This window comes from Bos javanicus, chromosome 12 (assembly GCF_032452875.1).
Source record: "Bos javanicus breed banteng chromosome 12, ARS-OSU_banteng_1.0, whole genome shotgun sequence".
Taxonomy (NCBI): Eukaryota; Metazoa; Chordata; class Mammalia; order Artiodactyla; family Bovidae; genus Bos; species Bos javanicus.
The window spans coordinates 31,722,285-31,744,739 of NC_083879.1; the positions used below are offsets into that span (position 1 = coordinate 31,722,285).

The window sequence follows — 22,455 nt, forward strand, 5'->3', positions numbered from 1 at the left end:
CTTCTTCCTCTTTGCCGATCAACAAAGCAGTGTTTCCCAATCTAAAATTCCCCCACTGGGCTTTACTAAGTCAGTGTCTAAATGTTTTAAGTGGCTGTTGAGGAATCCAGGGCTCTAGATGTCTAAACTGGAGCACACATCCGTACATGGGAATGTTAACGTGTTATCTAAGAGGTGGTATGAAATAACTTACTAATCATGCGCTTAACCACAGGTTAAAAGACGGGTCACTGGCCACTGAGAAGTCTGCCCGCTATCTGATTCGTGGCTATTCATTGATTATCAAAGATGTGACTCCCGAAGATGCAGGGGACTACACAGTCTTGCTGGGCATAAAGCAGGCAAATGTGTTCAAAAACTTCACTGTCACTCTGATTGTCAATGGTGAGTTCACCGTTCAGACTTTTCAAACGTTCTTTTGGTTCTGGTGGAGGTGACATTAGTGACCATTTGTGTCAAAAGCCAGTAAATAAAATAGATAATGGATGAGAACCTGCTGTCTGTAATAGGGAACCCTATTTGGTGCTCTGTGCTGACCTAAATGGGCAGGAAATCCAGAAAAGGGGGGATATATATATACATATAGCTGATTCACTTTGCTGTACAGTAAAAACTAACACAACATTGTAAAGCAACTGTACTCTAATAAAAATTGATTTTTAAAGTCAGTATAACAAAGAAAATTAAAATTTTTTCAATTGTTTTAAAAACCATTATGCCCCCATCCCAACTATTTCATGGTTGCTTCTTATCTCCCATAGCAATGTGATTTTTTTTTTTATCATTGTGATCAGAACGTACGTACCATGGAATCAAGTTTTTACATGCTCTCAAAACATACCTATTGCTTTTCAATTGACATTATGATGACAGTTACACAGGTTTGGTTTTCATCCACATGTTTGTCTCCTTGACATCAGAACCAGTGAGAACGTGGTCCTTGGTGGTGTGGTCCAGTCATTGGACCAGTTCTCAACCTCTGTCCTGTTCTCTCCTTTCAGTGAAACCCCAGATTTACGAAAGGGCTGTATCATCATTCCCGGATCCGATCTTGTACCCACTGGGCAGCAGACAGATCCTGACCTGCACCATTTATGGAGTCCCCACACCTGCTATCACGTGGTTCTGGCACCCCTGTAACCATAATCACTCCAATGCAAGGTAGGCACAGTTTGTTTCTCAAATAACTTTCGAATGCTCTTCAACATCTGGACTCCAGGGTCTTTCACGGCCACAGATGGGAGTTGGCACTTGGGACGTGCGGTCCACAGCAGGCGAGGCTTCCCCTGCCCTGGGAAAAGGTAGGCAGTCTACCTACACTTCTTCCTTACCATGGCTAACCATGTCATAATTCCAATAGTTCTAGACTAGGAGCACAGGGACAGAATGAGGGTCCCCCTCTGAGCCACTCTTTGGAACTCGGGTTGGAACTCCCATCTCTTGTTTTCCAGCTGGGCACCCCCAGACTTCGGCTCCATTACTACATCAGTTACTGGTCCCCCCATTTAGCACTCCAAAAGCATTGAGCATGACATCAGATCTTCCCACCACTGGTGATCATTGCCTTGCCTAGGCTCTGTGTGTGCTCTTACACTCGTTGGACATGACCTTCCACATGCTTTCTCCCCCCTAAGAGGTCCATCTTTATCTTCCCAAGCTCATCAGTGGGGTCACCTTCTCCACGAACCTTCCTGACTTGCTCAGACTCTCTTCTCCCTCCTCAGCATGAACAGCCCTTTGCTGACAGCTCTGTCACATCACAAGGTGTGGGTACACTCGTCTTCTCTGAGCTATGAGCTGATTCAGCATCCTGTCTGAATACACAGATGCTCGGGGTGTATTTGCCCTCTCTCAGCCGTGCAGTGTTTCCTTGCTTCCTGTTGATGACCGAGCCCTGTTTGCTGTTTTCCATTACTGTTTAGTCTGGAGGATTGACACATGATCGTTCATAGGAGCGAGTTTGAAGGTACACAGATAGAATTGATGGGTGCAGTAGTCAGATAGTAGTGAGACTGCACAACGATTAGCTTGAGGCCAGAATGTTTTCTTTATTGCTTTTCGTCCCACTTGTAGAGTGCTTGGGAGAGTTGCTATTATTTTTTTTGATTAGCTTGATAAAAAAATAAACACGATATAATTCTAGCATGAAAAGAAGAGGCTACTTGGTTTTCTAGATACTTCCTGCAATTTCAGCCTGTCTTCATCTCGTGTTTTAATCTTTTAAGGCATATTATCCTGATTGTGAAAGTTCCTGGGTGAGTGTGTAATTCCTGAGAAGTGACTGTTTTCACACATCTGATTTCTCATATGAGTGAATCCTTTGCTAAGAATAGAAATATGAGAACTCACAGATCTGGAATACCTTCTCTACCACTGTGATTATTCAACCCCAAAGAAAGTAAAATATACTGAGATTTTATTATTTTGCTGATTTGGAAATAGACATCCATATTTATGGACTCTTTAAGGCCTGGATGTTTGTGCTAACCTAAATTACAACTGGGGCTTCCCAGGTAGCTTAGTGGTAAAGAATCCGCCTGCCGGTGCAGATGTCTCAGGTTTGATCCCTGGGTCGGGAAGATCCCCTGGAGAAGGAAATGGCAACCCACTCAGGTATTTTTACCTGGGAAATCCCATGCACAGAGGAGCCTGGGGGGCTACAGTCCATAGAGTTGCCAAGAGTTGGACACAACTTAGCAACTAAACAATAATTACTTGCAAATGCATTTAGAATAACTAACTTAAGCTTTTAGGTTTGGATAAAGGTATAGAGTTGAATTTTTATAGAATAACATAGCCTTTTAAGAATATTCTTATTGTGATTTGACAATAGAGAATCTAAAATTTCATTTCTATTCAGGATTAGAGCTAATGGCTATGTTAGAAAATAAGAATTATGAGTGACAGAACACAATATTATAAAGTTAAGTTTGAATAATGCTAATAAAATGTGGTTTGGGGAATTAGGTCAGCTGAAGTGAAACTTTATAAACATTACCTTTTTTCCTGATTTCTCTGTGGTAAGGAGGATCTTTCTCCCATTTTACGAAGTATGCTTGCCAAGGCCTAGAAAGATATCTTATTCCTCTTAGAACTCTCTCAAAGATTGAGAGCAGTACCTTAAATCTTCTGTAAATGTTTGTTGGCCGTCTGACGTATTCTCTTAATGCTAAAGGCTTTCTTTTCTTTCTTTGTTCCTATCACAAGACAGATCACAAATGAAAGTTTTCACTCTTTCAGTGATGATTCACTTACAAATAAATTGTTGCTTGAAATGCAGAAGATGTGTGTGTCCTTAAGAGTTTCTCATTTTTTAAGTCAGTAGACTGAGTAGCTTACCTGTGTCAGGTCCAACTTTGATGCTTGATGGTTGAATCAGTACATTTAATGTAGAGATATTTCAGAAAGATACATGGGACCTTTGTACACTAGAGAGCAAATAGAAAAACTTGATTTCACCCTGCAGAGAGATCAGAGCTCACACTGACAGACAAGCCCTCTTTTACTACTAAAATTTTTCAAATATGACTTTCTATGAACTATTTTTATATACTTAGATTCACTGGCAGGCAGGAATTTTAGATAGTGACGTTTGAATAATGGATGTTCTAGTGCATGGATTGTAAAAATCTTACTTATTCTGGGTTACGCAGTACATATTTGCAGAATGTTGTCTGTGCATCTTTGTCAAAAGAGATTACGTGATTAATATATACATATTACTCTTGAATATGTAGAATAATTCTTGGTATTTAATTTTTAGGTTCTAGTTAAGAGATATATCTATCTATGGACCACACCAAAGCATTAGTTTTGAGGTTAGAATGTGTTTAAGTAGCTCAAAACTATTCATTGGTTTAAAGTGGCCAACTGGTTAATGAGTCTAAAGTAAAGAGATTCAGACTTACTGTATAGTTTCCTGGAGTCCAATAAATATATTTTTAAAAATGATCAGAACTGTTCAAGTAGTTCATCTTTGTGAATACTAAGAGCCTTAAATAAATTTAACAAAAATTGCCTCCTTTAAAAACAATGTGCTAAGCTGCTAAGCTATGCTCAAACTGAATGACATTGTGGTTGTTGATTCACCTAGAATTTGTCCTAAGACATTAAGGATAGGGGAAAGGTAGTTACTTTTAAGCTCACATACATAATGAGCTGAGGGAAAATACAGCAGAATCTTCCCCACCTTTTAATTCTCTGCATATCTGGATAGTAAAGTAGTAGAAGCAGCAGACTGTTTTGAATTTTTAAAAACATTGTTATTATTGTGTGTGTGTTTAGTCGCTAAATTGTGTCTGACTCTTTGCAACCCAGTGGACTGTAACCCCCAGGTTCCCTGGTCCATGGAATTTTCCAGGCAAGAATACTAGAGTTGTTAGCCATTTCCTTCTCCAGGGGATCTTCCCAACCCAGGGATCGAACCCATGGCTCGGGCCACATCTCCTTCATTGCAGGCAGATTTTTCTACTATAATATCAAATGAGGTGGAATGTGGGATTTCTTTCACCTCCAGCAACTGGCAGAGACTTCTAAATCGATTGTCCTAACTTGCCCCATGTCGGCCTAAGCATTAACCAGGGAGCACACAGAAGGGTGGTGAGCTTATAGTGCTTTTCACATGTGTAGTTTACAGCTTCTGTTCGTATGAAATAGGGGTGATTACATACATTTCATAGGGAGTATATAAGGCTCAGATAAGGCAGTGTGTTTGAGAAAGGTACAGAGTGCCATGGAATCTTGCAAGGTTGTAATTATTGCTTGCATTAGGGTAAATGTCTCCATGTAAGGCTCCAAAACTTTCAAGGAACTTGGAAAACATTGTTCTCCCCACTGCAAAGCTAGTTTCACAACTGTGAGAACTTTTACCTAATATTTCTGAGAAACGAGCGCTAAGACTATGGAAAGTAAAATGTCATTTTGCCGTGCTTTAGAAATGGAGATCTAGTAGGGCTGGGTTGTGGAATCAAGGAAAACAGAATTTATGATTTTTCAGAAGCAGGGAAGAAGAAGAAGGCAAGATAGATGAGCTAGGCAAAAGTAAGAATGAATGCAAGTGTATAACGGGGGAGCTGGGGCCAGCCCCATTCATTGTTTCCAGTCATGGGAGGAAGTGGTTCTGACTTGCGCGTTGGCTGAAGCTGGGGTGGGGTACACTGGAATGTAAGAGAGCTGACTCCTGCCAGATTTTTAGAACTTCACCCCCACACACACACCCTCCAACCTGGGTTGTGAAGAACTAAGTAGAACTATGAACTACCCACGAGGTAAGCTGGTTGCAATCTCATGGTCCTTGGTGAGCTCTGTCACAGTGCTGGTCCAGTCTCATAGAAAAATTGCTCAGGTAAGGCCGCCTGCTCCATGGAGGATGCTCTGTAAAGGAACGATATGGGGCTGTTTGGAAGGGGCCCCTCTTTGGGGAATGGGGAGGATGAATTTGAGGAAGCCAGGAGAAATTGGGGAAGGGCAATCTGGTTCTTTTCAGTCTTGGGTGTTCATTGGAAGGACTGATGCTGAAACTCCAATACCTGGGCCACCTCATGCGAAGAGTTGACTCATTGGAAAAGACTCTGATGCTGGGAAGGATCGCGGGCAGGAGGAGAAGGGGACGACAGAGGATGGGATGGCTGGATGGCATCACCGACTCGATGGACGTGAGTTTGAGTAAACTCTTGGAGTCGGTGATGGACAGGGAGGCCTGGCGTGCTGTGATTCATGGGATCGCAGAGTCGGACACGACTGAGCGACTGAACTGAATCTGGTTCTTTAATGTAAGGAGGTTCAAGGCTAGCAGCCTTTAAGGATGGCGGTTTGGGTTTTAGAACACACATTCTTTAGACAAGAGGCTACTGTAATTCTCCCCTTCTCAGCATCACAAATTATCATCAACAACACTAATAGATTACAACAGAGTTGCAACACATCTGTGTCATCATGCTTTGATGGAAAATGTTAGGTATATTGGGTTCTTGCGAAAGTCTCGTTTCCTTCACCAGCTATCTGTGACCCATAAAAATCTGTAGAGAGAAATCTGATACACTGTGTTGACATTGCCTATATCTTACAATACATTGTGCACATGGTCCGTATTCAGCCTAAATAGCCTTACTGCATCTACTGATTGAGCAAAACAAAGATACATACATTTTGTGTTTAGAATTTAATGATGTAAAGTCAAACCCACTGGGTGATTATGTATCCTCTCTATATACGTACCTGCAGCATCTCTTTTCCACAGTCTTGGGCATGGAGACCTGGGAATGAAGGAAGTGGGTTCTATTCTTGGCCCTGTCCCTGACTTCTGTGTGACCTTGGCCAGTTATTTAATCTGGGCTCCAGTTTCCCCTTCTGTGAATGGTAACTGTCCTGCTTCCCCTTTCCTATAATACCCAGTGAGTTAACGAGTGAAATGAGACAACCACTTAAAATGACGTTTTCTTCTTTCTGAAGAGCTTGAAATAATTCCCTAGTGGTTGCACACTATTTCCCTTCCACTTCTTACAAATTATAAAGCCCCTGGACCTCAGGATTAACTCTGAAGGTCAGGGCCAAATGAACAACAACAACAACAACAAAAAAAACTTAGGAATGCAGAGCGGTTGTTAAGAGAAGTCTTACATGTAATGGTGTATGCTGTGGTGCAGAACTGACTCTAATTATAATGTCGATAATCACTCATTAAGGAAGAAAATGTAGCAGCTCCTCCACTGCTGCTGTTTTCCCCTGCAGCCCCGTCCAGCCCATTCAGACCGGCGTTCTTTGCCCGGTCAGTCCTAAAACCGTGCTTGCTCCGTGTGGTCTTCTGCCAGCGCAGTCTTTCAGAACACATGCAGTGTAACTGGATTCTCACCTCGTGGAAGGTGACATGGGTGGAGTACTCTTTATTGCTTTCTTAGTTAAAATGATGGATTTGCTAAGAAAACCTAATAGACATCCATGGAATCTCAAGGAACTACTTCCAAAGGTTTAAAGCAAATCAGATTTGGAGTCTCTAATTCTGTGTTTAGGTGTTTGATAGAAAATATTGGGTTGGCCAAAAAGTTTGCTTGGGTCTTCCATAAGATATTATGGAAAAATCTAAACTTTTAAAAAATTTACTTTAAAATTGGAGGATAATTACTTCACAATACTGTGCTGGTTCCCACCACACGTGAGTATGAATCACCCATAGGTATATATGTGTCCCCACCATCCTGAATCCCCCTCCCACCTCCCTCCCCACCCTACCCATCCAGGTCCAAACAAACATTTTGCCCAGCCCAAAAGTGTTCCCTGTAACACAGCATTGTTCAGATGGCAAAGAATCTGCCTGAAATGAGGGAGCCCCGGGTTTGATCCCTGGGTCGGGAAGATCCCCTGAAGAAGGGCATGGCAACCCACTCCAATATTCTTGCCTAGAAAATCCTATGGACAGAGGAGCCTGGTGGGCTACAGTCCATGGGGGTCGCAAAGTGTTGGACACAACTAAACAATTGACACACACGACATTGTAAATCAACTCTACTTCAATTTTTCAAAAAAGAAAGGGAATTATATTCCCTGCTACACGGTTTGACATTCCATTTCTGAAACACTCTTGCAGGGACAGTGGGGGGGAGTGTTTTGTGGGGGAGGGGAGACGGGGTTGGCCTACAAAATACAGAGGCAGAGGCCTCTAGGAACTCTGAGAAGTTGCCTAATTGCATTTCTCTATTGTTTACATCACCAAATTGGCAGAGAAAGGAAGACCTGAATCATTAAGGATGTCTTAGGTCTAGATCATTTGGGAGAAGCAGTTTTGTGCACCAGTGGGGTATGTAAAATTAACAGGGCAAAAACAAAACAATCATTAATGGTAGTTAATGAGAAATATATTCAAGGACCCAAATTTAATTGACTACCAGCATGGCTGTCTATTCTTTTTATGCTGAAACAATTTTATGTCCCGTATCTGATGTTTCTAGCTAGAAAATACAAGTTTTACCGGTTTAAGCACTGCAAAAGCCAACCTCTCCTGCGGCTAGATGTAGGTCAATGTCAGAGAGAAGCTGTAATTTAAGATGACCTCGTGTTTTGGAAATTTGATCACATACTTCACTCTTTAATATTTATCACACTGCTTCTAAGTATACAATTTGTACCCACGTCTCTTGTGGGTATACCTAGGCAGACTCAAATCAGACAGGCTCCAGAGAATTTTAACTTGGCACACGCAAAACCTCAAATGAATACAAAGACTTAAAAGATGACCACTTCACCCAAGCCCACCTGAATAGGACTTTGAGCTTTAACAACAGCAGCGTAAATCTGGCCGCCCCCAAGAAGCTTTCATCACAAACCAGAAGTGGCTGCTCACTTGGGAAACGTCTTGCTTCTGTTATATAATGATGGGATAAGGAAGTCCTCGCCGCCCGTGTGAGTCTTCCAACAACAGCCCTTATTAATATTTCATGCAGAGATCTGAACAGAGCGAGCTCATTCGCCAATGCCTTTTTGCCGCTTTCCTACTCTTTGTGAGATTTTCCTCATTCCCCACTCTTCCTAGGAATACGGGGAGTCCAAAGAATAATTGTTGCTAATGAATTAACTGTCTCCTGTAATTCCTATCAAACGTTCCATTGTGTGTTTAAATTGAACCAAAAGGCTGAGTCATAGGAAGTCTTGCTGGGTGATTTTGAGAGGGATCTTTTGAGCAAAGTTCAATGTTAGCTTCCCTGGAGTAGGAAGACCAAAAGGTGGCAACCCGCAATTTGGGGAGATTCCTCCAGAACGTTGGCAGAACCGCCCCAATTGTCTTTAGCCCATGTTCACAGTTGTTTTTTTTTTAATTGAATGGGCATTTTCATGACCAAATCTAGAAACTCCTATCCTGACACAAGATCCTGAGATAACATGTAAACAAATCCCTTGTAAAACATACACCTTTCCTTGGAAAGGCACATCTTAGTTATGTATCCATGGGCTGGAGAGACTGTATCTTGAAACATGGGCCTTGGTCTGCGGTTCTCATGTATTGGGTTAGGCCAATACATCTTTCCATAAGATATTATGGAAAAAGCCTGATGAACCTTTTGGCCAACCTGATAAACTTCACTGCCCTTTTAAGTGAAAAAGCAGAACCTGGTGGCCTGGACTAGAAGGAAGCGTGTGATCGATTTAGACTGGGGTCCAGGTGGTACTTCCTAATGAGCTTCAATAGTCACTTCTTCATACCGTCTCTAGAATACTCATGGGATGTTTTGTCACTTTGAATGCAGTTGACTACTTCATGATGATAGCTGTAAGAGATTGAACCAATGATCCTTTCTAGGGCCAAAGTTGTGTGCGTTCCATTCCATACATTACCCCTAATCTGTGCAACAATTCTACATGATGGCCACAATTTCCCCATAAGGAAACTGAAGCTCAGAATTTTCTCTCTCAGGTGTTTTCAGATCTGGGATAGAAGAAGCTACGTAGGTTGGCATTTCAGAAGGTTACTGTTAGTGAGCCACGGTGGATCACTGTGGGTTCCTAGAGGAAGGAGCAGAAGTCCTCGAGGGGACAGGTTTGGGAGAGCATTGGCCTCACTTTTTGGGTTTACTCTTGTCACCAGCGATCTCAGAGTCCACTGGTTGGGTTAAAGTTGAACTGGGGTTGGGGAGGAAAGAAGAAAGAACTTAGCAGCTGTTGGGGGAATCTGACTCCAATCTCACAATCTCTTTGGGAACCAAGGATGATGTGAATGAAGCTGGTTCAGGCCCCAAACCTGCAGAGGGAGTAGATAGACCCTTTGAGGGGGTAGAGACCCCACGGGGACAAGCGAGCCTGTATAGGACCAACCTCAGGAGGACAGCGAATCAAACAGTGGACTGATGCTCCATGAATAGTGCTGCCGTCTCTGTGGCTTTCCCACCACGCAGGCCTGTTTCCTCTCCTACAGGGAAGTCCCATTCCCTCCCATTCGTGGTTCGGGATTCATTTTCTGGGTCAGGATTCAGCAAACACTCAACCCGCAGCCCGCCTCACGAAGCTCATGGAAGATTGATAAAAGGAGATGAAGGAGAATGCATAAGGGTTTATAGCTGATGGAAGGGGACATGGAGGTGCGGGCCTCAGCCTCGACACGCCTGAGTCTAGTCACTGTGAGTGATTCATTCACGTAGAATTTAAGACATTCTAAATATCATATGATATTGTGGACTCTTAAAAAATGGTATAAATGAACTTATTTACAAAACAGAAATAGAGTCACAGATGTAGAAAACAAACCTATGGTTACCAGTGGGGAAAGGACAGAGGAGGGATAAATTGGGAGATTGAGACTTACGTATAAACATTAGTGTATATAAAATAGATAATGACCTGCTGTATAGCATAGGGAACTCTACTCAATACTCTAATGAACTATGTGGGAAAAGAATCTAAAAAAGAGTGGATATGTGTATATGTATAGCCGATTCACTTTGCTGTACAGCAGAAACTAACACACTGTAAATCAACTATCCTTCAAAAAAAATTTTAAGAACTTAAGATATTTTAGAGATTAAAGAGAGCTTGTTTTATAGATGAGAAACTGAAGCTCACAGATAATTATTCTTCCCCTCATAGCTAGATGATGGCAAGCCCAGGACTAGACCCAAGTCTCAAATTTCTGTCTGCTTATTATTCCGGTTTATTCTTTTTTAGATTATGAAAGTATGGTAGCACATTTACAGGAGACTTGGAAAATACAGAACAAAGTTAAATACATTACGATTATTTTTTAGGTAGATAAGATTGTAGTTTCAATATCAGACTCTCAAAAATTAATAGACAGAAAAGCAAAGGATACAGTAGACCTGAGAAGCACTATGAACCAATTCAACATAATTAAGATTTATACAATTTTAACACAACAGCAGGATACAAGTTCTATTCAAGTTCCCATAGGTATAAAACAGGAGACACTGGTGCATATTCAGGGACATAAATCAAGGTGCAGAAATGTCATGGTCTGAAGGTATTGAAATCACACAGAGTCTGTTCTCTTATCCCTGTGGAATTGTTAGAAATCACTATCAAAAGATGTTTGAAAGTAACCCACGTATTTTCAAGTGCAATGTGACATTTACCAAGAGAGATTCTTTGACTTAGCCATTGAAAGCCTCGATAAAATTAAAAGACTGAAAAAAACACTGCAGGTGATTGCAGAAAAGAAAGCATTTAAATGAGAAATTAATATCAAAGATACTTCAAAAACCCCATGTATTTGGAAATGAACTGTCCACTTTTAAATGATGAGTGTATCTAAGAAGCCATAACAAGGAAAATTAGAAAGTATTTGCAATTCCTGTTATTCTTATTTTCACTACAACATTGTATTGCATCCTGCTGAAAGGTGTTTATCATGCCCAGTCGTGTCTGACTCTGTGTGACCCCATGGACTGTAGCCCGCCATGCTCCTCTGTCCATGGGATTTCCCAGGCAAAAATCCTGGAGTGAGGTGCCATTTCCTCCTCCAGGGAGGTGCTTCCACTCTGGTTGACTAAACAAACCCACGTGGTTTCAATGGACGGCAGTTAAGAGGGAGCACCATGGTGAGGCAGGGGAGGAGATCTGGGTCCTAAGGTGATGGGAAGTCCTGGGGGGATCAGATGGGAAGGGAGAGGACAGATCTGATAGAGGGACTCAGGGGAATGACAGGGAGGGGTTGAAGAGGAGATGCTTAGAGAGTCATTGGCTGGCTTACCAGGACGAGGTAAAATGAAAACCAAATCTGGGAAGGGAGGTTTGGACCCAACCTAGGACTTCTTGAATGGAGGCTAAAAACTTTGCCAGCCAGTCATTCTGCTCCAGCTCGCCTTCCCTGGCCACCACCCAGGCGTCCTGCTCTCTGGTTACCCCCCACCCCCATGGCACTTACAGAATGATGGGCTTGTACAGACTCAGTGTGGGGGTGGGAGGGTGTCTTACTCCCGTCCTTAGCCCACGTTATGCGCGTTATGGCTCCAAAGCTCGCCTTCCATGTCTGAAGATCAAAGTCTTAGGTTTGCACTCAGGCCTTTTAAAAAGTTGTGTGGCTGCTTATTATCCCTTTTTCTTAGGCCTTTCATGTTCTACATGCCTTGTCCTCTTCACTGAAAACATGTGAGATAATCAGAGATTGTTACCTCATTGAGAAATCCTCTTTTTGTGAGTGTGAAAAAGTTACTGGATAAGTGAGGTGAGGAAAAGAGAAATGGTATTTAGACTCTACTTACAGCCAAATGAAAGATTATGGCCAGTAGACTGTATGGCCTGGGTTTGTTTTTTTTTTTTTTCCTTATTATTGAAACTAATTAAGCACCTAACTTTGGCCACCTGATGCGAAGAGCTGACTCATTGGAAAAGACCCTGATGCTGGGAAAGATTGAGGACAGGAGGAGAAGGGAGCAGCAGAGGATGAGATGGTTGGATGGCGTCACCAAGTCAATGGACATGAATCTGAGCAAGCTCCAGGAGATAGTGAAGGACAGGGAGGCCTGGCGTGCTGCAGTCCATAGGGTCGCAAAGAGTCAGACACCACTTAGCAACTGAAAGGCAAAGGATAAGTGCTTTATATGTACTGGCTCTCATTTAACTCTTACAGAACTTCTATGAGACAAGGACTGTAGTTACTACCATTTCAGAGATGAGGCCCAGAGTGTTCCACGGATCTCGTTGGGAAGCCAGTCCTGGCTGATATGCCAGAGACTGCAGACGAGTGGCCTTCTAGCACATCACCATCCATGCACTTCATCTGTCATTATGCACAACCATGTAGACATTAAATATTTTTTGCTCAAAAACTCATGATCCAGAAAGCAAGTATGTTTTGAAAAGCCTGTGTTATGACATCAGGAACAACCTTAAAAGGCATGAGAAGGCAGAAAGGCAGTGTAGCCCAGAGTTGAAGGTCATGGGCTCTGGAGTCTACATCCTGGCTCCTATTACCTGCTGGCTGTGTGATTCTGGGCGAAGTGAACCACCTCTCTGGGTCCAAGTTTCCTGACATCCTAAGGTTGTTTAGGGGGATTAAATGAGATAAAATGCATAAAAGTACTTAGCCCAGTAGTGGGGCTTCCCAGGTGGCGCTAGTGGTAAAGAACCTGCCTGCCGATGAAGGAGATGTAAGAGATACAGGTTTGATCCCTGGGTCGGGAAGATCCCCCGGACAACCCACTCCAGTATTCTTGCCTGGAGAATCCCATGGACAGAGGAGCCAGGCAGGCTATGGTCCATAGGGTCGCAAAGAGTTGGACATGACTGAAGCAATTTAGCATGCATGCACAGTCCAGTAGTACTTAGCCCAAATACTTAGCTCAAATCTGTTTGCTTATAGTTGTTTTTGGTTGCTCTGGGGCCGCCCACTGCAAAGCTACTTCCCTAACATCAGATACACACAAATGTCCAGTGAATGCTGACAATCTGACAAAACAGTCCCTGACGTTGGGTTCATGTCCCCCCCCAAAACATGCTTGCACCTTTGGACAGGTCTTCTAACCATGGTGATTTACTCCAAAGAAATTAATTTGTAAGATGCTCGGTGCAATGCCTGGTACACAGCAGACAGGTCGTTCATGTTAGCGGTGATTATCTGACCAGACTGAGGGCTACTTAAGAGCAGGGACTAGGTCTTACTCATCATCATAACCTCAGGGCTTAGCCCAGCTACCTGGGGACCAGCAGAAGAGCACAGTGTCTCTCACTGAGTGATGGCCCAACAAGAAGAGCCAGTCTTCTTGGCCCATCAAGAAGAGCGGACTAGACATGGACTCAATCTCACATGGGTGCCAACTCAGCCATCCATCACTCACCTCACACATATTGAGAAAGGGGCACTGCTGACCCTCCAGTGACCTCACACGTCCCCCTCAACCCAGTGCCGTGTTACCACCATCAGGGCTGTCCACTCCCAAGGAGGAGCATTAATGACCCAGGATGGACTCATCATGTTGGGATCCACATCTGACAAGTAAATAGTATTGGAGAATTTCTACCCAAGCAATGGTGCTGACATGTGCAGAAGCACCTTCTAGGCTAATAGAAAATAACTTAACCAGCAGCTAATAACTACTAGCACCATTTGATTCAATAAAAACTAATTTGTTCACACATACTCCATTTAAGGCAATGGCACCCCACTCCAGTACTCTTGCCTGGAAAGTCCCATGGACGGAGGAGCCTGGTGGGCTGCAGTCCATGGGGGCACTAGGAGTCAGACGTGACTGAGCGGCTTCACTTTCACTTTTCACTTTCATGCATTGGAGAAGGAAATGGCACCCCACTCCAGTGTTCTTTCCTGGAGAATCCCAGGGATGGGGGAGCCTGGTGGGCTGCCGTCTATGGGGTCACACAGAGTCGACACGACTGAAGTGACTTAGCAGCAGCAGCAGTCCATTTAAGAAGTAGAATCATGTCCTCCAAAAGAAGTACAAGATTTAGTTCCTTCTGTTATTAAGGATATGGTTATTGAAAAGTCAAACGCGTGGAAAAGTATCAGAAGACAACTGAACACAAGCCAGTAAATGTCCAGAGCCCACGTGCCATGGTAGGCTGGACAGGATGTGGGGCAATGAGGGTTTGAAGAGCTGAGGCAGAATTCACCAGTGCAGCCAGGTCTAGGATATTACAACTCCTCTAGTCAGTTCAGTCACTCAGTCGTGTCTAACTCTTTGCAACCCCATGGACTGTATCAAGCCAAGCTTCCCTGTCCACCACCAACTCTTGTAGCTTGCTCAAATCTATGTCCATCCAACCATCTCATTCTCTGTTGCCCCCTTCTCTTCCTAACTTCAATCTTTCCCAGCATCAGGGGCTTTTCTAATGAGTCAGTTCTTTGCATCAGATGGCCAAAGTATTGGAGTTTCAGCTTCATCATCAGTCCTTCCAAAGAATATTCTGCAGTAATTTCCTTTAGGATGGACTGGGTTGATCTCCTTGCAGTCCAAGGGACTCTCAAGAGTCTTCTCCAACATCACAGTTCAGAAGCATCAATTCTTCAGCACTCAGCTTTCTTTATAGTCCAACTCTCACATCCATACATGACCACTAGAAAAACCATAGCTTTGACTAGACAGACCTTTGTCAGCAAAATAATGTCTCTGCTTTTTAATATGCTGTCTATGTTGGTCATAGCTTTTCTTCCAAGGAGCAAGTGAAAATCACTGCATCCAAAATCACCGCAGATGGTGACTGCAGCCATGAAATTAAAAGACACAAGGCACTTGCTCCTTGGAAGCAAAGCTATGACCAACCTAGACAACAACTCTAACTTCCTGAATAATCTGAAGATTTTACCATTTTCCACCCCATCTTAACATTGCCAACAAAGGAAGCAGCCCCATGTTACCATGTCTTAGTAGTTTTCTTACAGGGATTAAAAAACAGAAAGGAAATAATTCAGAGAAGGTCCGTTTGCGTTAGCAGACATGAGGGTGATACTGAGTTAAGAACACATCCATGCCCAAAGAATTCGAGGTGGTTCGTGAAGAGTGCAATTCATTATTTAGCAAATCTGGATGAAGATGGGGTAAGACAGAGATATGGCCCACATGCTTTACTTGCTAGCTGTCAAAGAAAGACATAAAATAGACATTTGCAAGAAGAAGGGGCCCATGAGATAAAGGCAAAACAAGAGAAATACAATTTTTCAGGGAACTGAGATCTGAGAAAAGTGATTTCTTTTCTCCTCCTCTGTGGGCTGTAGGCAACGAATTCCTCAACCACATTTCCACTCCAGACAGTGAGTGACACAGTGCTGGTCATTACCACTTCCTCCGTGGTCACTGGTGGCATGACACCAATCCCGAATTTATTAAGAGTAATTCCTTGGGCTGACGTGACCCAGCGATTTCAAAAGTATTCAAGGAATTAGAAAGACCAGTCAAGGCCTCTGATCCATTTCCTATGACATGATTCTCCCCACCTTGTCATCCTGCCTCCCATGACCAGAAGGTTGCAAAACCATGATCCAGACTCAGGTCTGACTTGGTCTAGAATTTCTACTTAATGTGATTCCCCACCATTTAGCCCTGAAGGCCACCTGGATGTTTCCATGTTGACTGTGATATAGTAATCTGCTCTCCTTATGCAAACGATACATAGCCATAGCTTGACATATGCTTCCTTGAGCAACTGGAGTCAATACCTTAAGACTCCTTGAATCTTCTGGAATTAAAGGAGGTTATTGTAGTCACTCCTGCTGTTGCTGCTGCTAAGTTGCTTCAGTTGTGTCTGACTCTCTGCAGTCCCATGGACTATAACCCGCCAGGCTCCTCTGTCCATGGGATTCTCCAGGCACAAATACTGGAATGGGGTACCATTTCCTTCTCCAGGGGATCGTCCCAACCCAGGGATTGAACCTCCGTCTCTTATGTCTTCTGCATTGGCACGCGAGTTCTTTACTACCCCAAACATTTCCCTAAAGACTTTTTAAATAAAATTTCTCCAATCACCCTTCCTCCACTGACCAGCCTTTTACTAGGAAGAAAAGTGAATGAAGAAAACGGATGACTTCTCTAAGGCTCCTATCGGGGTGTAGCTGAGGAGGTGACCCCCTCCCAGCTCCATGGTCACCCCAATGTAGGGCTGTCAGTCAGGACACCCTGGCCCCTATTCCCTAAAAGAGAGAGAGAGTGAGACCCAGAGTCGGGGGAGGGGGGGGCGGATCCCAGGGGCCCCTCGGTGGAGGCGAGCTGGGGTGAGAGGAGGAAGGAAGACAGAGGCTGGGAGGACAGGCCTTGCTCCGAGTGTGAATGGACCGTGGGGCCTCGAGAGCAGGAAGCGCCACGGGCCAAGACGCTCACGGAAAAGCTCTTATCTCAGCAGAGCTGGCCAGCCCCCTGGACGCCCCCTGCCATTGTCCCTGGCGCTGACCCCAGCCTCCAGTCCCCAAAAAGCCTTCTCTACTCCCCTCCCCGCGCCGTTCAGACAAGAAGTAGTTTTCACTGTGGGCTCCAAGGCGGCACGAGGTCCTCTGGCCGTGTCAGAAAGGCTCCCCGACGCCCGCCCCCGCCCCAGAATCCCCCCAGCCTGACCCTGTGACCAGCACGGAGGCCCAGGCCCTTTTCCTGGAGCAGAAGGAGCAGGAACCGTTCTGTCTAAACACTCCTGCCTGCGCTCCGCCGCCCGCCTTCTGCCGGCATCCTCTCCTCTGTATTGTTTTATTTGTTTTAAGAGAATGTGAGAGAAGGGGAAAAGATAGTGTTTGCAGATTCTGTTAATCTGATGGCTCAGACACACGCGCACCAGCGTTTGACACGACACCCGCAGCAGCGCAGGGAAGTTTACACGAGGCCCTTCTGCAGGAGGGCGGGCGGCGATGGGGAGCCGCCCCTGGTCCTGTCCTTTGGCAGGGATCCAGGTGGTCCTTTTTTTTTTTTTCCTTCCCCTTTCCACTTTTTAAAAAGACATTTTATAGCCTCGATTGCTCTTTACTACTGCCCTCCTCCTTTGTTTCCTCACTTGAAATGGTTCACTGTTCTTCACAAACAGATTCTAATCACAGTGAGCATGGGCAGTCAGACCCCAAACAAAGACACAGACTTTGCACAAGAAGCCCTCAGCTTCCATCATCCGGAAGAGATTAAAAGGGAGGGAGATTAACCTGCATCTTGGGGCTCTGTAGAGCTTTTAGAGCCTTCTCACCCCAAAATGAAAGGTGCTTTCATTGTACATTAATATATACCATCTTCCTAAGCGTGGCTCAGGCTCAAATAAGGCAGCCACTGGATGTTGGGGTGCTCAGCTCACCGCCGTGTATCCCCCAGCCCACCCCAGAGGTCCCTTCTAAATCAGTTGCCTGCCATAAGTGTACTGGTGTTCCTAATAAAAGACTAGCTTCATCCCAGAACGTATTTAGGACTCGTGCAGACAACAGTTTTAAGTTACCAAGGGGAAAAAAAAGATTGCCATGAAAGTGGGGTCTTTCTTTTGCTGCAAGATTTTTTTCTAATGATGAACTTCATCAGCCAGCAGAAGGCCAAGATTTCCTATAATTTTAGCATTTTAATGATGAAAACTAACCAACTAAAAACTGTAATTATAAACTATTCCTCTGCTCCTTCCCCACCCCTCACCAAAGGACTCGGGGCTAATATCTCCCTTCTGAAAGCTAAGATTTCGCTTCTCCCTGTGTCTGACTTTGTACCATTTGGCCTCAGAGGACCCCCAGAGTTTCCTAACATGACTCTGAAGCATGGTGGTAAAGTTTGGGGTGGGGGGGGATTCCCTTGGGAGCAGAATTCATCTCGTGGGATGGACTGAGTTCTGGTGTGGTGTAAAGAGTTAGGAATATCTGGGTTCTAACTCCAGATTTGTCTGCCACTTTCTCTATGAATATGAGCAAGACATTGGATTTTCCTGAGTCTCAGTTGTCTTATTTACTGGTAAAAGGAATCGTGAAGTGGAGATCGTAACACCCACTTCACTGGTGACCGCTAGAGTTAGTTCAGCTTAAATGTGTGCAAGGGCTGCCTCAGACCTGGTGCAATAACAGCAGCCCACTAGAAACTGGTTCCCTTCAGCCCAATCAAGAGCCCGACTTAGCAGAACAGAGATTTTTAAAAGAAAGGTCAGCTTAATGTCATTTATCACAGGATGAAAGGGGATCCTAAAAAGACAACAACGAAAACCAACTATCTTAAGAAAGATTCAGGCTGTAGAGCAGACCTTCTAGTATTGGGCTGGTGATTAAGTTTGCTAGAAATCATTTACAAAATGAGACTGCTTAGGTAACTATAGGAGTCTTAGGTACCATTACAGGCACTAAAACGAGCAGTTTCTCAAAGGGCTAAATCACCTCACCTGGTTCTTCAGAGAGTCGAAAACACAGACACTAACCCTCATTGGGCTAAAGCTCATCTCTCCCCTCTGATTCCACCAGTTGCAACAACCATCCTTTAGAGAAAGAGCCAGCTCTGCATTTGGGGTGGCGGGGGAGGGGAGAGAAAGGCAGGAGGACTGCAGAAAGTCTGACAATCAGGACTGTTCAAAGCCAGCTCCTTAGGGAAAGCACAGGCAAGCATAAGCAGGCGCACACACTGCACTGAATTTCCTGTGATGGATCTGTAAAGGTGAACAGACCTGAGAGAAGAAATCAGGGGATGCCTAACGGAATGTAGACTGTCATTGCAGACCACGTGCACGGTGGGCACGCAGTACATTTCGGTTGTGTATCACGAGAGCTGTTTGTCAAATCTTGGGAAAAGCAGTTGACTGAGTTATTAATACCAAAAGGGCTAAAAAAAAAAAAAAGACATCCAGTCCCCAACACAGTAATGGTGTATGTGTAGTGATTATTTGAGAAGTCTTTTCCTCCCGGGATACAAAGAAACACTAAAGTATAACAGTTTCTTTTTAGATGATGATAGAACATGGACATGTTACATGTGGCACACAGGTTAAATGCATTGATTCTGGAGTAAGAACCGATTACAAAGTCCGCCTCTGCCGCTTACCAGCTCTTTGTGCATGCATGCTAAGTTGCTTCAGTCTTGTCTGACTCTTTGCGACCCTATGGACTGTACCCACCAGGCTCCTCCGTCCATGGGATTCTCCAGGCAAGAATACTGGAGTGGGTTGCCATGCCCTTCTCCAGGGGATCTTCCCAGCCCAGGGATAGAACCTGAATCTTATGTCTCCTGCATTGGCAGGCTGGTTCTTTACCACTAGTGCCACCTGGGAAGCCCTACTAGCTCTTTAGTAGGTAATTTAGTGGATAATTTCTTAACCTCCTTAATCCTCAATTTCTTCATCCATTCAACGGGGGGATAAGAGTTCCTACTTTTCAGGATGTTGTGGAGATCAGTGCAATAGTGTATATGAATCACTTAGCACAGTAGAAATTACTTAGCATGTAGAAAATATAATCCTTATTAGAGTAGACTATGATACTGCATAGGATCTATGGTAATTATAATAGCCCATAGTGTGCCTGTAGGGACCAGCAGTCAAAATTGCCAGTGTTGCAGGTTGGATCCCAGCATTGGCTTTGCCTTTCTCTGTGAGAAAGGTGGCTTCTGTCTTTGGTCACAAAGGAGCCAAATGCTTCTGAGTGTGCAGGAAGAATCTGTCAGCACCACAGGAACAAACCCAGAGCATGTAGGTCAGTAAGGTCATCTGCGTAGGTGTAGGTGGTGTTTCCCTACTCTGCGTCAAGCAAAGCCGCCTGCTCACTTGGACCAGACCAGAGAGCCCTACAGGCCTCTCCTCCTTGGGAGGCAAAGAGACAGACGTGCCCCATGGAAGGTCCCTGCTCCATGTGTTGGATCCATAATTGGCTGCTTTCTTTTAATTTATTTACATCAGTCTCTAGTCCAAAACTAATTTGTTTCAGCTCCAGGGCAATCGACATGGAGTACACTCTTACCCCGGAAATTTTTTTTTTCCTGTGGATGGTTATAAATACCTCCACGCTATTGTACTTGGCATGCTGTATGCAAATAGAGGTCGGAGTCCTGAAGCTCATTAGGAAAGGGACAAGGGGCTTGGGGCTCGGGGAGGACAGCGTGGAGCTGGAGCTGATAACGGTGGCCTTGTCCAGAATGTGCCTGGGAGCTTTCTTATCTCCCTTTGGCAGGAGGTGCGGAGGGCTTCCTGTACGAAATCAGGAGCGAACGCCGCTTTCCTCTTGTTGTTCGGCTTCCTCCCCCCTCAAGACGGTTCCCAGCACAGCAATTATCTTTGCATCTTCAAACATGGCACAATCTACTTCCTTAAGAGCTTGATGTATTCTTAAGGCTCAGGCAGACCCCCCCCTCCCCCCGACCTCTCGTTTCAAGTGCTGTGTTACACAGTCAGCCTCAGAAAGACATTCTATTTTTAAGGTTCCAGTGACAAAGAGGAAAAAAATCACAGTCCCCAGTATGGAAAATAGCCACAGAATCTGCCCTTTTTTCATCTGGAGACCTTGCAGCAAGTCTAGCCTGTCATTTCCATGCCAGGGCTGTGCTGACGGGCGCTGTCCTAGAGGAGTGGGGTGGGTGGGGTGGAGGGAGGGTGGGTGGGTGGGGAGGAGCCAGGCAGCCCCAGTGAGCCCCTGAGGCCAATTGTGCTTCCCTTGGGGAAATGCCTCCTCTTGCTTTACCCTAATGTATTTCTTTACATTTCCCGACGACCAACTGAGAGTATGAAATTAAGACCTCTAAGGCCTCCTTTATCTTTTTTACTTCTTTGAGGAGAAAAGAATGAAATCATAGGTTTCTGTCTCAGATGCAAGAAAACTTCAGCTCTTCAATGTCACAGCATCAAGTACATACACACGTGTCCAATACAGGCATACATATGACAACCCCCCATATCCATGTTACACACACACACACATTATATAAACCCATATATGTACCCTGTGTTTGTGAAAGATCTAAGAGCAAACAGTAGTTCAAGGTAGCTGCTGCTGCTAAGTCGCTTCAGTCGTGTCCGACTCTGTGCGACCCCATAGACAGCAGCCCACCAGGCTCCCCCATCCCTGGGATTCTCCAGGCAAGAATACTGGAGTGGGTTGCCATTTCCTTCTCCAATGCATGAAAGTGAAAAGTCAAAGTGAAGTCGCTTAGTCGTGTCCAACTCTTAGCGACTCCAGGGACTGCAGCCTGCCAGGCTCCTCCGTCCATGGGATTTTCCAGGCAAGAGTACTGGAGTGGGGTGCCACTGCCTTCTCCAGTTCAAGGTAAACATGTTATAAAAAATAGGGCAAAATGATACATGGCTTTGAAACTTTATCATTAGCATATGTCAAGTAAAGGAGAAGGTATAAAATTTTCAGTTTCCTCCGCTAGTCAATAAGTTAAAATGTTCACTTATTTTACCTGATAATAAGGAACAGTTAGTCAAAAATCACAGAAATGATACAAATGAATGTATTTACAAAACAGATACAGAGTCACAGACTTAGAGAACAAACTTACGATTGCTGGGGGGAAGGATGAGGGAAGGGATAATTAGGGAGTTTGGGATGGGCATGTACACACAGCTATATTTAAAATGGATAAGCAGCAAGGACCTAGTGTATAGCACATGGAATTCTGCTCAATGTTATGTGGGAGCCTGGATGGGAGTGGAGTTTAGGGGAGAATGGGTGTGACTGAGTCCCTTCCCTATCCACCTGAAATGGTCACAACATTGTTAATCAGCTATACTCCAAAACAAAACATATTTTAAAATCGCAGAAGTTCCTTAAGGAATAGTCAGTCCTTATGAATTCTTTTTTATTTTAAATCTTATACTCTAACTATAAAAAACAGTCATTTGAAAAACATTTGGAGAAATCTGATACTTGGGCCTGGTACAAACAACACCATGGAATTACTAATTCTATTAGACAGGATCACCGTGTTGTTGTTATATTGGGAAAGGTGCATAATTTTTAGACAGGCACTAAAAAGTGTGGGGCTCACATGACATGCTGTCTGGGATTCACTCTACAATATCTCTCAAAAGGAAAAATAAAAAGAAATAAGGGGACAAATGAGACAACTGTGGCAAACTTGGATAATC

The 22,455-nt window shown here is 44.2% G+C and overlaps 1 protein-coding gene across 6 annotated transcripts in view; it reads left to right on the plus strand.

Moving 5' to 3' along the window:
* FLT1 (fms related receptor tyrosine kinase 1) overlaps positions 1–22,455 on the plus strand; it is a 205,240-nt gene that overhangs the window by 74,202 nt on the left and 108,583 nt on the right. For all 6 annotated transcript variants that reach the window (XM_061434869.1, XM_061434873.1, XM_061434874.1 and 3 more), the window contains exons 9-10: positions 215–384; positions 1,002–1,161. In XM_061434869.1, the coding sequence (XP_061290853.1) occupies positions 215–384; positions 1,002–1,161 (330 nt within the window). The remainder of the gene's footprint in view (positions 1–214; positions 385–1,001; positions 1,162–22,455) is intronic.